This window comes from Daktulosphaira vitifoliae, unplaced genomic scaffold, assembly GCF_025091365.1.
Source record: "Daktulosphaira vitifoliae isolate Bord-2020 unplaced genomic scaffold, ASM2509136v1 Scaffold_3, whole genome shotgun sequence".
In the NCBI taxonomy this organism is placed as follows: domain Eukaryota; kingdom Metazoa; phylum Arthropoda; class Insecta; order Hemiptera; family Phylloxeridae; genus Daktulosphaira; species Daktulosphaira vitifoliae.
In genome coordinates this window covers 3,483,241-3,500,335 of record NW_026099574.1, presented here as the reverse complement: position 1 = coordinate 3,500,335, position 17,095 = coordinate 3,483,241, and the positions used below count along the sequence as shown (strand labels likewise).

The window sequence follows — 17,095 nt, the reverse complement described above, 5'->3', positions numbered from 1 at the left end:
TTAATTTTATATAAAATATATTTAATATCGTTTATATGTACATTGAACTTCACAAAAATAATCTTTTTAGAAAAACTTATATAAATAAACTTAATATTTAATACAAAAATAACCTTGAGAGAATACCTGAAGCATTTAAAAGCTCATTTTCTTATCACAAATAAAGTGGTATACAAAAATTGATTATGATGTATTATTAGTAAATATTAATTTTGTTTAACAGGGCAATTTGAGTAAATCTATATAAACACAAATAACGTCTTAAATTGTCTTAGTATTGTAATATTCTAATGCATAGGATAAGACTGAACATTTCTTGTACCCAATAGATTCATTAATTGATGTGACATAAAGTAAGGACGGTCTGCTGATCCATCATTGCGTTCAGAATCTTCCACTAGAAAAATTTATAATATAATAATATTTTTAATAATTTTTAACCTCGATGAGAAAAGGTATTAATTTTATTATGTATTTTTTTTGTGCGTGTGTGTGTATGTTAGTCCCTTTTTTTTCAGCTCTCACTGGATCAATTTTATTGAATCAAAAGATCACAAATCGTATCTAGTTGAATATATTATCCTCAAAAATATACTATTTTGAAAATCAATAAATTTGAACATAAAAAAAATTTTTTTTTTAAAATTCGTAACTTTTTCAAAAATTTTGAATCAAAATAATTTATTTCTTATAAATACCTTAGGAATTTCCCTTTAATTCAGTATTTTTTTTTTCAGAAATCTGACCTTTTACCTACATACGAGGGATTTCAAAATAGCAACTTTTTCTCTAAAATTAATTTAATAATTCCTTCTAGAAATTAAGCACTATTTACAGATTTTAATCGAAACGTATTTTACGATAGTAATTTTAATCATTGTCATATATAGTTTATACTCGTCCCAACTATGTCACGACTTTATATTGCTAATATTTTAAATTGTGAATTATTACGATATACTACTTATAATCAAGTATTCGTAATTAATTTGGTAGTTATTTATTAGTATTTATATTTTAATTTTAAATAAACTTACAAAAACATAAAAACAGTGTATCCACAGCAATAGAATAAACATGGAAAAATGTAGCTGATATGATCCACGAGCCACACGCTACAACAATCATGGGTAACCATTTATAGTTGAGAATAAATTGTTTGTCAAACACCTCAAATTGCTTAAGTGGTTCTATTGTTTCATAAAAAGTAAAGTAAAAGGTAGCTATTGAAGCACCTGTAATTATTACTTTACCAATAAAAAATATGAAGTCGGTAACCTGAAATCGATTTTTTTTTTTTAATTAACAGACAACAAATTTTTGTCATTTTTCTACTACATACTTTGTCCAATACGACCACTCGCAATGCATTCCTCAGTAATAAATCAAACGCCCGTTTAGCCGAATTATAAAAGTTTTGACCGTGCATGGCGCACATGATATATGCATTTCGATTAATAAACCTTAGAAATTTATTGAGCATCCAGAAAAAGCATCGCATACAAGTAAATATAGCCCTGGTGAAGGAGTTATCATATTTTTTCAATTTGACTTCCACGTATTCTAGAATAGCGCGGATAAAGTTGCACGTAGCTATAATCAATGAGCCGAATGCTATGGTGCCCAAATGGTATCTGTAGAAATTTACAAACATTAATTGTTTCTACTTATAAGATGTACTTTAAAATTTTGATGACTTTCGAAAAATAAAATTGTTAGTTAAACAAGTTCGAGGTTCCGGACTTGGCTTGAATGGGATTTGACGATACCAGTATTAAGTTTATTTGATAAATAAAAATACACAGAAATAATAACTACATTGATATAGTGAACATCTATTACCTTATAGTCTTATAAACGGATATAGTCAGAGCAAAGAATGGTACATCCTTTTTACGGAACGTCCAATACCACGAAGCAAATGTAATAGCTAAAACCATTTGACTGTAAGCTGACACGAAACTCAACAGCCAAAACATGCCAAAAATGTTAAATGCTTGTAAACCAGTAATAAAGTCTTGTGATACTACATGATCAAAAGCGCATTTCGCTACTTTACACATAGTCTTGGTACGGTTGTACATACAATATCTTTCCCATTCAGATTCAGTACACCAGTCGCCGTCCTACAATAATTACAAATAATTTACTTCTATACTCGGCTGATATTTTTAATTAAATCAAGGACCTTGTAATAATCGTCAATGCAGATACAGTCACCGTCATTCTCTAATCCTTTTATTTTAAAAACATATAATTTCATTGACGCTAGAAATATTGCAATAATTAAAAACCAAATGATAACTCCACCATACAGTATCCATTGGACCAATGGGAATATCAGTGAAGTCTTTATCTCTAATATAGCCCTAAAACAATATGTATTTACACTTATGTATAAAAAAAAATAGAAATATGAAATAAATTAATATTTAAAATTTGTAACTAGTAAATTACTGTTAACTTGCCTACTCCCTTCGACAATAAGTGCAATGGACAGTCTTATTCTTTTGCGTAAGAATACAATTACTAAAAACAAAATAATTAGTGCTAATGCTGAAACAATCGTGAACATAAGCCACGTAGACTTTTTGTTCAACTTTGCATCAATATAATTGATTAGGTTTTGTTTTCCTGCAACGTTTGAAGGGTCTATCACTACTATATCTTCTTCTAATGCAGTGTCTTCGATTGTAGAGTACTTCAAATATGATCCATAAGTTCCTAAAACAGACAAATAACGTAATAAACAACTTTTATAAAATGCAGTAATTGATTTTTACCGAAACCCAATACACAAATGATGGAAATGAGAGACAACCAGACTAATACCCAGCTAAATAATCTCATCAACAGGATGTAAGAAAGGCTAATTAGAATCGCCACTAAAAGCCCGGCAAGAATATATCTATAGCTGTTAATTATATCGTCCACCATCAGTTTAATGCCCTAAATACAATGAGAACGAACAAAACCATAATAAACATATATTAATATCAACATTAAAAATAATTACTTCTTTGGAATCTTTCAGTAGTTCCACCATGTTTTTACCATCTATAACATTACTTAATACTATATTGCTGTAATTAGTAAAATACTGTAAGCTATCGTCCAAGTTGGATAGCGTAGGAATGCAATAACCAAGTGCAGGTACTGAAAGTAAAAAGATTTCAACACTCATGTGTACATGTTTAATACAAAATAATTAAAATTAATGTATTTATATTGCATACTAGGTAAACTTTTAAGATAATATTTGGCACAGAGATTTGAGGACGTAAAATTTTTCAGAGTATCCATGGAATTAACTAATTTGTTGAGATCAGGTGAAACACAAATCAAATCTTTTTGTATTTCTGGCCAATTGTAGCGACCGGATTTGTTGTCTAATATGTTTTTGACGGTCCAGTCTTTTTCCGGACATGTTTCCAAGCATACCTAATTTCAAAAGATTTTAATCAATATAATTCAATGAATTACTATTGAAGTAAAAAATCAAATCTGAATCTTACTAAAAGGTATAAACTAAAAGAATTTAGTTATCTAATCGAATACATTACCAATATCAATATTTTTCAAAATATTATTTTAATGAACTAATAGAAAACAAAACAGTTGTATTTAGCTTACCTGAGGAGTTTGACAACCATGAATAAGAATCATAGGTGAAGTACATTCTGTGATGTCAAAGAAGAACAAGTAGGGTTTGTTAGTTAAATTTTTGCTATAACCGCATACTTGCCCGGCTGAATCTGTAGGTGAAGTTAAGACTTCTTTATCTACATTTTGATAAGCTGTATAAGCATAAAATAATTCATATTAGAAACTTCGATCTTAAATAAAATACATAACTAACCATAGGCGTCGGGTGGGGAGTAGAGGGCTTAGCCCTCACAGTTTACAATTTAGTCCTCCAGAAATTTAACAAAATAATGTAAATATATGCATTATTACAAAGAAATTTTTTTTTTTTTTGAGGGGGGAATTAAATTTAACCTTCCCGAACTGACCACTCTACGCCTATGATCCGGTAGTCTTATACCATAATAAGCTACAAAAATCCAACAGGCCATGAATCCTACAAAACTAAGGAAGCACAAACAATCCGTACATGACCTTTTTTCAAGCGGTTTCTTCCTATTAGGGCTGTAAGAATCTAAAGAATAATGAAAACAATAGTTAGTTAAAGGGATAATTAATAATGATAACAATAAATCACAAGCAATACTATTCTTTCACTCATCTAAACTTTCATGACATTAAGTTGATTAATATAATAAATATTCATTTATCGGCGACGTAGAACATTATTCCGGTGGTTAAAGAAAAATTTTTATTTTTTCGTAAACAAATCAAAAAATGTGTCTTTATTGATAATTTTTTCATTTTATGTATAAAACTAAATGTTAAAATAATTCGATTAAAAGTCTTTAAAATCAGATTTTTTATTCAGAATAATATTGAGATTTATTTTTTTATACATGTCTCCAATGACATATTAATTAAATGTGACTTCACACTTGCCTTAGTACATTTGTTGTACCGGGGCAAGTGTGATACTGATTATTTATTAAGAATATTATAAATTAGATTATTTAAGAATTCTTGGTTTATTTTTGTCTAATAACCTAACCAATAAAAAATATCCTTAAATCATTTAAATATGAAACTTGAATAAATGATATTGATAAGGGAAAATGACTTGCCCCGTTTATTGGAGCAAGTGTGACTCTTATTTATTTTTTAATTTATTAAGCACTGGAAAGTTGAATTTTATTTTTTTATTATAGATACAGATACTCTAGTAGATTTTTTATATCATATATGATAATTATTTAACAAAGGAATACTACTGAAAAAATTTTATGTCCATTTAAGCATAAAAGTTTATACATAAAGAACACTTTTATTATTTTAATTATTTTAATAATTTATTAAATATTAATAAATTATTATTATTTTGTGTATTATTTTAATTTTTAAATTTCCGATATTGTGCTTTTTTGCTCTATACTTAAAAGTTGTTGATAAGCTTTGTCTCATTAACCACGAGTTAGTATTATCAGTTTGTACCCAAATTTAGCAGAGGTTATTTTTTATACTAGTTAGAACAGGTTGTCAAAAGAATTTCAAAATTCGTAAAATAGTTTGCACCCTAGGGAATATATTGTCAATGAACTCTTACCAATGTGTTCAACAACATCATGAAAACGTCATAGTGTAAAACATATCGTATTTACGAGACATTTCATCACAATGTGTCCACGTGATTTTTTAGGGAATTTTTATTTTTATTTCTTTTTTATTACACAATATTCTTACATAGCAATATATACATTTTTAAAAAATATTTTTCTAGACTTTTGACCATTCAAATTGCATTAATAAACTAACGTGTAATAAAATGCATTAATGATTGAAATAAGTGGTACAAAATGCTGGTACACCATTCTTTTTAGAATCAATAATACAATAATAATAACTTTTTACAGACTGATTTTGCCAGATGGCAAAGGGTATAGTCATTATATTTTATAAAATTGTCTCTCACGATCAAATGAATTTTACGACCGAACAAGAAATGCAAAGCTTAAAGTAAACAGGCGCGAAGCAAATCAGTCCCTACAACTTTTGTGGTGTTTTACAAAGTGACACGGCCGGTCATCGGAAGTGTATCGGAAATCATGTCAAAAAAGAGGCACCAAACGCGATTAAGACCCAAATCGTCGTAAAGACAAAACTTATCCTGTTGAGTTAGAACCCGATAAACTTTCATGTAAGTTGATAAGCGAAATGAAGTATTGTGTCAGATACCATTTATTATTATTCCGAAATGAATTGTATGGATACATGAAACATTCAAAATGGTAAAGGAATCATAGTTCCCTTACAGTTATAGGCTGTTAGGCTACAGTTATAAAAACATGTACCTTTTATAAAAACATTAAATTCATTATTTTTAATTTTAAGCCCCTTGTAAATACCGTTACCGGCATTCATATTTTATAATACTTTAAAAATCATACTTCTTTCAAAGTTCTTCATGGTTGTTGAGTGACCCCTATCTTATTGACTGTGTTTTATTTGATAACAGGTATTGTCATGTTTGTGATATATTAGTGAAATTGAAAGAATGATCTAAAACAATAAAAAAATATTTATTGAATTTATTTCAAACAATTACTTTAACAATAATAATAATTATTACTTACATTGTTAATTCATTAAATTATATATATATTCTAAATTTAACTTTTAGAAATTAAAGAAATTAAATTTCTTATAGAAAATTTGGCTATAGGGCCTATTAGAGAACAATATTGTTAATGACCCCTAGTATTTATAAACTAATTTGTATGTAAAACCTAAAGATTTATGAATGTCATAAATTCTAAAAATTCTGATAAAATCATTAAAAAAACTAGTAATTTATAAAAAATAACTTATAAGCATAATAAGATTGACACAATAAAATTATATAAAACTACGTGCGCTGTACTCATAAATTACATTTACGAATTTAATTTAAAAAAATAATCTACATATTGTTGTTTGTATATTTTTGAAAATATTTTGATTACTACTTTTTAAAAAATAATTATATTTGTTAATACAGAAGCTACCGACATACATAAAACATCTATTTTAATTATCTCAATTAACATTTATATCAATGTATAATTAAAGAAGAAGTGTTTGGTAGAAGAAGAAGTGTTAAATAATAACACATGAATTTAATGTAGGTTAATTGAAATAACAAGAGACAGTCAACCAAAAACATTTTTATATTGTGTGCAGCACAGTGGCAACATTTAAATTGATCAATTGAAATTCTCCAATTGTGTTATCATTAAAACGTATCTTTAGTTTTATTTTAATACATGACTAATTCTGAGGTACCGAGACATTGGCAATCCAACACCAATGTTGGCCTGTAGATAACCATTTCGTGTGGTCTTTACTTCTATAGTCTATAATTAAACATACTCATAGACTATAGCAGTTAATTCTATTCATAAAATCTTACAAATAATACATCTATTTTATTAATTTTATAATCAAAATATTTATAAAATAAAAATTGTGCAAAAATTTCATATTAAAATTGATCAACAAAAGACCTGTATGAGGACGACTTACACAGAACAGAACATGGCAGAAATTAAATACAATTTCTCAAGCCTATTTAATTTTCCAAAAATAATAAATTGTGATTAATAGTGGATATAATGTACTAGGATGTATGGCTCCAGTCCAAATTTAAATGGAAGATCTTCTGTTAGAGTCAACTATAATACAAGTAATGAAGCTATTAATATGACTACCTCAAAATTTGCATAAAAAAATGTCCATGCACTAGTATATGTTCACAATCCAAAAATAAAATAGGAGCCATCTCACTCTCAAAAGCTTTACTAATTTTATAAATTATTTCCATTAGTGTTACTAGGTAAAAGAAATGTAGATTGTTGTGGTATTTGATGTTATGAGTGACGTTTTTAAAGTAAATATTTATTGTTTACTTTAATTGCATATAAAACCTCACAAGTCGAAAAGAATATCAAACAATGGAATCTCTAGATAAAATTTGATTTACACTGTTAAGTATAAATCATGTTATAACATCCTATGTTTCAGTTAACGTTAGTGGCCATTTTTTTTTTTTATTAATATTTGTTAGATAACATTTTTATTCAGTTATACTAGGTATGACATATTAAATATCGATTTAAACTAGAATTTCACGTAATACGCTTTAACGGCCCATTGAAGAGGAGAACGAAACATACTCCAAGACGAAGTATTCACGGTACGTCACCTGAAAGGGGAATGACGATTCCAATTACTTTTTAATTACAAAGCTGCCCGAGATTTGAAAAATAAATTGAACCGTAGCCAAAGTTAATAAAATGACGTCGTGCCCGAAATTTTTTCTACATCAGCGCCTGATAAAACTACAGTAATTATACTAATTAATTTATATATATTTATTTATGTATACTTATATTATGTAAACAACAAAAAGTATAAAATAAAGCGATTTGGAATATTTACGTGTTGTATATTAGTAATTAATATGATAATGAACACAATTATTTCATAGGATAGTAGTTAAAAATATTATTTATAAATTAAATTTATTTCGGGTAAGTATTAAATATATTAATAAATGGCATATATAATTTTTTTATTTTTAAATATTTGTAATTTATACCACCAAATAAATGTTAATGGGTATTAATGACACCCAAGGACCGGTTTCTGCAATTCTTTAATTGGTATACTTATTTGATGTGAAAATTATTGTATTTATTAGCTTGTTTTAGCCTGGCTATGTTTGATCCTCCGATATTTAATTTCTAGTTGGCTTAGGGGTTCAATATGATACTCATTATTGTAAAATATTGGGCCTCTGGCCATTAACGGACAATAAGGTAGGTTAGACTGTACATCAAAATTTGGACGGGTTTTGTGATAAGGTAAAGGTCATGTCAAATTTTGTAATTTTCGGGCTATTTGTCAATTTTATTGGAAATTTTCAACTGCGATGTAAACAACAATATCGTTTCCACAAGAAATTCAATTATAATTTTATTGTCATTGGAATTTGAGAGGTTACATTTATTCATACATTTATTCATACATATATTACTTTTTAATTATAAGTTAAATTAATTTATTACAATTTATCTAAGAACTTTCGACCTTCTTTTTTGCGTTTCTTATATAGCAACTTATACATTACAAAGATTTCGAATTTTAGATTTCATTCATTATTTATAACACAAATATTTTCAAACGGAACATTTTACCTGATAAGTAATTGTTACCATAACCGGCCCGCCCAACAAAAACCCGGTAATTTTGTATCTTTTGTTTCATTTTCACTTTATTTTTAACAAGTCAAGTAAAGAAAATAACGGAACAAAAATTCAGCATGCCTCAAATATGTGATAGAATTCATTTTTGGTGACTAATTTTTAGTTAATTATTGAACAAGTGTAATGTAAATGTTAAGTACAAAGTCATGCTATTTTCATTAGAACCATTAGTTACAGTATACAATCATAATGATAAAGAAAAAGGCGTTAATTTGGTCATTAAATAATGATAATGGCAAATAATGATTTAAAAAATAGACATAATAACAAGAAGATGTCCTCAAGACATTATTTCAACTATTTCAATAGGAAATATGACATATACTACAACCGTACTCTGTATGAATCATATTGTCAATTTTTTTTTTGCAAAAGGATCTCATATTTTAATTAAATTATTATAATAACAAATTACTAACAACCGATTTAAAATTAAATATTAGCTCTCATGACCTCAACATTTATATGATTGTAAGACACAATGAGTCAATGCTATGACATTGCGTGAGTTCATTATCGACTAATGTTTACTATAACAATTGAATGTAGTTCTTTACATTTACTTAATACTATAATACATAGACAATATTCACGTCAAATCCCTTTGACGATACATAAGGAAATCCAAACAAGAGGACTACAGGGGCAATAGCCGAATAAAAATGAAAAAGTGAAAACGGTATATCTAAATACTTCCTTTACCGAGTTCGATGTATTCACCGTGAAATTTACTATTGTAATTGAGAATGATTGATATAAATATAATTAATGGGAACGAAATAGTGTTTGGTAATATTTTTATTCTATTGTAAAAACGTTTAAAGTAGGATAAAAAAATTAATAATAAATTACAAAATCAGTTAGTTGAGATAAATATTTAATTCACTTTTTATTTAATCTATGACTTGAGTTTTAAATCTTTTCGATCAAAAGTATACGGCCAATAATGTACTTAAACCGTAACTTAGGTCAATATCCGATCGATGCGCCCAAATGCACAAACTAGATGGATTTTTCAATTAGTTTAAAGTGATGCGTGACGGCCATGAACTTGTATCAAATCCTATGAAAAAAAGTGAATAAATTATAGATTCCAAGTTTTGGTATCCGGACATCCGTTTAAAAATTTTAATTTCACACTTTGTTCCACAGTTATGTGTTTCATTCTCATTCAAAAAGAATTGAGACATTAGATTGAAAAATCCTTGACGCTTCAAACCAGTCTCCTCCCGTAAGCCAATTGCGTTAAAAAATACCCACTCGCAATGGTTACGAACGCATTCTCAACAAACGTGTTGAAACACCAGGAAACTGCAGACATTTAAGGTCGAGGTTTTTTCTTTATTAAAATTGTTCTATATATATTCCGCGATCACTGGGTGTTGTATTCTTCACGACAAATAACAACACATGACGTCAAAATAAAAAACTAGGACACGCGGGATAGTTATGATCAACGCGAGTAAGTTTTTACGCTGACAAATCACAATGAATCATTTGAACGAAGGAATATCCCAAAGCAACAAATTTTTGGTATTCAATATCAAACATCATTTTGTTATGTTAAAAATTGAATTATTTATTTTGATAAAACATTAAGTTATTTTATAAACTCCCTGTTGATGTACTCTAAATATTTTATACGATTTATTTAAAAACCAATACAATCAGGTGCTATCTCATCAATCTCAGCACACATTATGCTTCTGATTGAAATACACGAAAGTTTTTAATTTCTTGAAACAATATAACAACGTCGGGACCACATGTTTTGTACAGGTTACATTATTTAATATTAAGTAACACTATGATGATCATGGTTGGTGTTAATATACATATTTTCAAGCACCTATAGTATTTGTGTATTCAAAATTATTATTAGTTAAACAACATGTGCAGAACGTTTGGCAACTGATATTAATTATAGCACATTATTACTAAATACTCCTTTCTCATATTATTAGATCAACAATAGTTGTTGATCGAACAAAATAGAAATTATTGAACAAACAAATTGTTTGTCTGTTTCAATAATCTGAAATCTGTAAGAAATTGTATTGTTAACCATTATTAAGCAGTTTTAATAATTACATCATTTTTGTTTATGAACAGATAACTCCGAAAAGATACACCGGTAAAAATATGAGCAGTAAAAAAAATTATTTTTACCAACTGAACAATTTTTTTTAAATTGTGAGACTTTTTTATGGTTTATTTATAACAATTTCATACACAGAAAAATTGACGACTAAAATAATGAAATATTGTTAAATGGTTGGAGAAAGTGAAAACCCTCAAATTTTCCTCGGCATGATTCTGAACTCGGACTGATTATTTTAAATCGTCTAAAATTTAAAAATTACTACACATAAAACACTAACTTATATGCCATTTAATTTTCAGGAGTTGGCAAAAAATAACACTATTAAAATAACTGAAATTTAACGACTAATTAGATAAAACCAGTAAAAAACAAGATAATTATTATAAATTATCTATCCCAAAATGTTAGTAAACATAATGAGTCATTAAAGATACACTAGTCTATTATTCTATTTTTTACTAAGAAAAAACACAATAATGAATTATGACTAAAATCCACAGATAGTATATTTTTTACTCTTATATTGTCTTGAGATAAAAATATTCAAGTTAAATTAAATTTAGTCAATTATTTTTAACGCATCTACTAAGGGTAAGGTAATAATTTTAAACACATATATTGTTTATTGTGAGAGTTCTAATATTGTATGGTTTGAGCTCCTTTATAAATCAACTGGAAGGCCTTGCAAAAATATATAGCACAGTTTTTTTCTTTTAATTATTGCTTAGAGTTTGCTTCATAATTTTTCTGATAGTAAGTTAGTATTACTTTCTGAAGTTTTATTACTTGAATTAATTTAAAAATAAAATGTACAACTTCTTACACTTTCAAAGCCTAACGTTGAATATTATTCCTTAACATTTTATAAAAACTAAATTTATATCTATTTATCAGTATTAAAAATCAAGATTTTTCACTTAAAATAAATACCATGTTAATTATAAAAAAAAAACTCGAATACTTTGTTATGTAATAAACTTATTTTAAACTTGTAATGACTATAACGGTACTGAAGACTTTTTTTATACATAAAGTAATATTTTAGAATATAACATATTATAGGTGGGATATCTGTAATAAGATATTTTTTTTGTACCTAATATAACAATGAAGAAAAAATCAACTCATACATAATCTTTAGTTGTTTTAAAATCAATACACCTATATAATTATATGTAGAAAAGTGATTGGAATCAACTGGCACACAGCATTATTTTTTATCATTAAAAAATGAACATTAATAAAAAATTAATCCTTAGAAACATTTACTTTTGTAATTTAATATAATGCTTCTACTTCATTGATATACATGGCTAAATGTGACAATCACCAACCAGGCGAACAACCACGATTATTGAATATCAGTTAATTATAATTATATTAATGTCGACGTTTTATATTATTAATATGAGTTAAAATATAGTATTTTAAACGTATTACTGTTTTTAAAGATGATCATCAGCAGCAGCGCGTCGAGATTGAATGAAGCACTTACAAATTAAAAAATTTGGTAGGATCAATACGCGCTGAACAGTAAATTCAGTTTGTAAAATTTTTTGTATTAGACTTCGAGATACTCGACCTTCTAGCCTCCTGAATTTAAGCCTATTTGATTAAGTTGGGTACTCATTATTTCAGTGTTATCTACACACTTAAAAGATAATACTAGACTCTTTAGTATACAGAGTGTTCAGTAAGTCAGGAAACGGGTTTCTATTGTTCTCATTGTTACAAACAATGAGAACAATAGAAACCCGTTTCCTTACTTACAAAACACCCTATATAATAATATCGCCATAATTATTCGTTTATATGTATAGTCTTTGTTTACTTATAGATGACTCGCATATAGTCTATACAGAATCTTCTTCTTTTTCCTCGCCTAAATCCCACGTACTTTGGGTAGGTCATAAAATCTATATAGAATAATATTATTTTTATTTTTTGATTAATTAAGTGGTTCGTGATAAATGAATCACTCTATGTATAAATATATATTTTATATACTTGTAACTATTTTTATTATTTTATTTATATTGCAAACAGTATATCAAAAAATTAAAAAAAAAAATTATTTCTACACAGGCTAATGCAGTCAGGGCTTATTATGCATTAGGTACATTAAACACTGTACTTAAGACTTTCGTGATACAGCGAGTTTAATTACGAATTTATTTTGAATTATAATGAAAATTTTAAATTTTTTAAATAACTCTTTTTTTTCAATTAGTATCTAGGGCCTACTAAAGCTTAATTAGGACCTCATTTCAGTTACAATTGTATTATATTTTAGGTAGAGTCTATAGTAGTCAAAATATAGTATTTTTATTGTGCTTTGTTGCAAACGTAATATTACAGGAAAGTCATACTTTCAATTACGCATATATATATATATATATATATATATATATATTTTTTTTTTATTCTAATAAATCATGCTAAACACGTGCACCGTAGACTTCGATGTCGAACGGAGTAAGAAAATGTGTAAAACGTCAACAATAACAGTGTTAACTGATTAAAAAAAGAGTACACGGGAAAAAAAATCAATGTATAGGCTCCATATTTTCCAAACATCATTACTTATATAGGCTATGTTATAATTCTAATGTAACCTGTATCGACTAAAATGTTTTAAATATTCATACGATGCGTTTTTTAGAAACCCCTAAGGACTAGCACAGCGACCGATGCATTTTATTACACAAACATAAGTGTAAGACTAAAGCCTACGTTTTAGCATGACGGTTGCCAAGTCGTTGCATGTCCTGCCTAAAGTCTAAGCCACCTCTATAGAAACTGATAAACAATCTTTATACGAATAAAAAGTGTTCTTTAAAATGCTATTTTCCTATGGTTTGAAATAAAGAATGAAGGTGAAAGTAAATCTTATTATTTGCGATACGCGTGATTAAAAAATAACTCGTTGCTAACAATTACAGCTCAATAATGAATAACTAAATAGTACCTTTTTTTAGAACGCAATACAAACATTTTAAAACCTACAAGGACTTAGCTAAAGATATTAAAAGCAAGCACTTGTGCGATGACAAAAGATGATGCACTTGTACACAACGCATTAAGTACTAATTCAACACAAATCTATTGAGCACATTGGATAATAATTTAAACGGTCGACCATAAAAGTTAAAGAAACGTAATATGAAATTAATAATATTTAAAATCGTTGTACGATATCGATAAACTATAAGTTCATAACGACACTGAATATAATAGTGAATAATAATTTAAAATTCAGATTTATAGTTAAAACGATTTTAAATGTAACAATTAAAATTCTGTCTTTTTTGCGATAGGCTGTTTATTTTTAGTTGATTTAACGTGTGCCAATAAAATTTGATACCTTGTCTGAAATGTAATTACTACAACCAAAACCTAATGTTAAAATAAATAAAATGATTCAACTCGTATTGTGTCACAAAAAACATTTTCTTTGTTCTGTAATCACAAAGAATTATAAGATATTACGTGGCTTTTTCTTAAGTGTTCGGTGATACAACTCGAAATAAAATTGGAGCCTATACAAATTAGAATGGAACGCTAAAAAAACAAAGAGATAACCCTTTTTATATCACTAAACAACAATCGAGTTACAACGCAACAGAATAATAAAAGGAGGTTGTACTATAGACCTATAAATCCTGTTTTTATGAAAAATTGAAAGTACCGGTTCAAGGAAAGGAAATTAATATCATGTTTCAAAAATAATAATAGAACGTATTTAAAAAAAATGTATTTATTTTTACATCCGTTGTATTCAGCAGAAAATTAATATTTTATAACCATAAATCATAAATAAGTTATAGAGCGAAAATAACCAATAAAATAATTAGTCATGTTATTTACAATATAATTTCTAGTGAAATTACAATTTAGAAGATTTGCATTTAAAAATAAATATAAACGCGATACATTGATATTTTTTGTTTAAAATATTATATAATATTTGATATCAAGGTCAAAGACTTGGCATTTTATTCTTGACATTGTCTTATTTATCATTTCAGTCTCAACTTAGTAATATATAGATAACATATACAATTAAGATTAACTTAAAAAAATAGGGAAACTAATTATTAAAAGCGTCACTCAATTTGAACTAGTAGTTTACACAAATATTTATAGTAGCATCATATTTGAAATAAATAACTCACCTACTCGATAATAATAACAATAGTTGTCTCATGTTCACTACAGAAGTCATTCTTGTGGTACTACACAGTTTTAAAAAAATCTTTAAAACTCATAGATGTTATCGAAAAAGTTTATAATGTTCAAACGAGACGTAAAATTTGTAGCTATTATTATATTGATCAAGTAATTACATCTAAAGACAAAAGTTTAACTTTAGTGTCTTAAAGTAACTTGATTTAAACATTTTCATACATTTTTTTAACGTGAGAAGGGAATTATAACGCTAAAAAATATTAAAACGAATTGAAGTGTTATATTTATTATTTTATTTTTATTATTGTATTGTTTTGAATATTTATACCTCCACTCATTTTTAAAGCGGGTTTATTACTGTCCTATAAGTTTCTAGATAAACCACGTATTTGTCATACTTTGTATGAAACAAATAGAGATTTCGAATAATAGATAATTTTAATTATTTTAAATTACCACATTTGAAATATGATTTTCATACCGACAGTGGTCGAAGTGGATCAGAGTAAATTAATTTTTGTTTTATTCCATTATTATTTTTGGTAAACAAACTAATTGTTAAACAATATACAATAATTGGTCAACTTCAACTATCTTAATTTAACGATAGTGATATGGATAGTTAAAACAAATGATTAAATTTATTATAATATAGTATTTTAGTTTTAGAAAATTTAATCAAAATAATTATAATAATACAAAATTATATTTAATAATACAAAAACACCAATTTAAATCAATAATGTAAAATATTAAAGATAATGTATTATTTTGGACAAAATACTGGAGGGATGAAAAATGTAAAATTAAAACGATACAGGGATGCCAACATCTTGTATCCCCTCCACTTCAGCCATTTCAAATCGGTAAATTATGGACTTGACACCTTTTCGTGAATCTCTTTGGCAACACATAAATAACTTCATTTTATTTTGTCAATTTAATACTCTCCCTGAACTCGAGGAATACTAGAATAAAGTTATACCCATTGGTCAGAAACTTAATAACGAACAATATTTGAATCTTAATGTTAAAACTATAGAAAAATCTTAATAGAATAACAAAACAAAATGTTATTTTCGGTAAGGAAAATCCATAGTAAAAAATCGGCGATCATCAAAATAACACTGGTCATGTATATTTTTTTAATTCAAAAATATATTGTGCCATCACATTTCAAACACAAGACAGATATTCCGATATTGCCTATGAAAACAATATTACTAGCCAACAAGAAAAACAGAAAAATGTCAATTTTTTTTTTTTTTATTAAGTTTTAGCCAAGACATTATTATTAACAAATAGATAAACTTGTATTTATTCAAACGCGAATAGAAAAAAAACAACCAATATTATAGGAAAAAATAACGTTTAACACTTTCTCAATGTACAACATTCAGTCTGGAGTTTTAAGAAAAACTTTGTAACAAATAAAAACTGAATTACCTTGAAATTCGGCAGTAATGTGTATTGAGAAAACGAAAAATCACCACACACGACGAAACGAACAGTTAATTATTAACAATTAGTACTAAAACTGTATGTACTCTAACGGACGGTACCCGTAAAGACGCACACGACCGACAGCTGACGACTAATCGCGTGGAGTAACTAAGTGATAACAACGACCGTCGACCGAAGGAGACTGTGTGTGTCATTGGCCGTGTGGACGGTGTGGTGCAAGCTGCAACGTGCTGCCGATGTCCGTGTTTGTCGCGCGACCCGTCGGAGACCCATTGTGCGTTCAACAACTATCGTTCATTGCTGTTCAACGCGTAGGTAAACACTACCCCACCACCAGTCCAAATGTAATTTTAATTTACTTCACTCTGAACGTACACTTATCACTTCAATTGGTGATCGATTTTTAAATTGATATTATTTGTTCTTCGATCTTATTGCAAAGCATATCATGTTC

The 17,095-nt window shown here is 27.4% G+C and overlaps 1 protein-coding gene across 4 annotated transcripts; it reads right to left on the bottom strand.

The window, feature by feature from the left end:
* LOC126900526 (choline transporter-like 2) lies at positions 1–16,916 on the bottom strand. Of its 4 annotated transcripts, none has more exons than XM_050676305.1 (14): positions 16,624–16,916; positions 15,165–15,337; positions 6,030–6,141; positions 4,046–4,159; positions 3,634–3,797; positions 3,237–3,441; positions 3,017–3,156; positions 2,784–2,949; positions 2,469–2,724; positions 2,189–2,369; positions 1,843–2,126; positions 1,343–1,634; positions 1,038–1,278; positions 1–397 (listed from the first exon to the last, which is right to left on the bottom strand). In XM_050676305.1, the coding sequence occupies exons 3-14, from the start codon at positions 6,046–6,048 to the stop codon at positions 288–290; spliced, it is 2,172 nt and encodes a 723-aa protein (XP_050532262.1). In that variant the 5' UTR covers positions 6,049–6,141; positions 15,165–15,337; positions 16,624–16,916; the 3' UTR covers positions 1–287. The 4 variants fall into 4 exon arrangements, with proteins under 4 accessions (XP_050532262.1, XP_050532263.1, XP_050532261.1 ...); XM_050676306.1 differs by having other exon boundaries at positions 15,169–15,337; XM_050676304.1 differs by lacking the exon at positions 15,165–15,337.
* Positions 16,917–17,095: the final 179 nt, after the last annotated feature.

Bases quoted from the DNA above. Each gene is read 5' to 3' on its own strand.
- LOC126900526 (XM_050676305.1), bottom strand. The intron at 2,127-2,188 runs GTCCTTGATTTA...TAATTATTGTAG, and splicing joins GCATTGACGATTATTACAAG to GACGGCGACTGGTGTACTGA. The intron at 1,635-1,842 runs GTAATAGATGTT...AAATTTCTACAG, and splicing joins TCCGTTTATAAGACTATAAG to ATACCATTTGGGCACCATAG.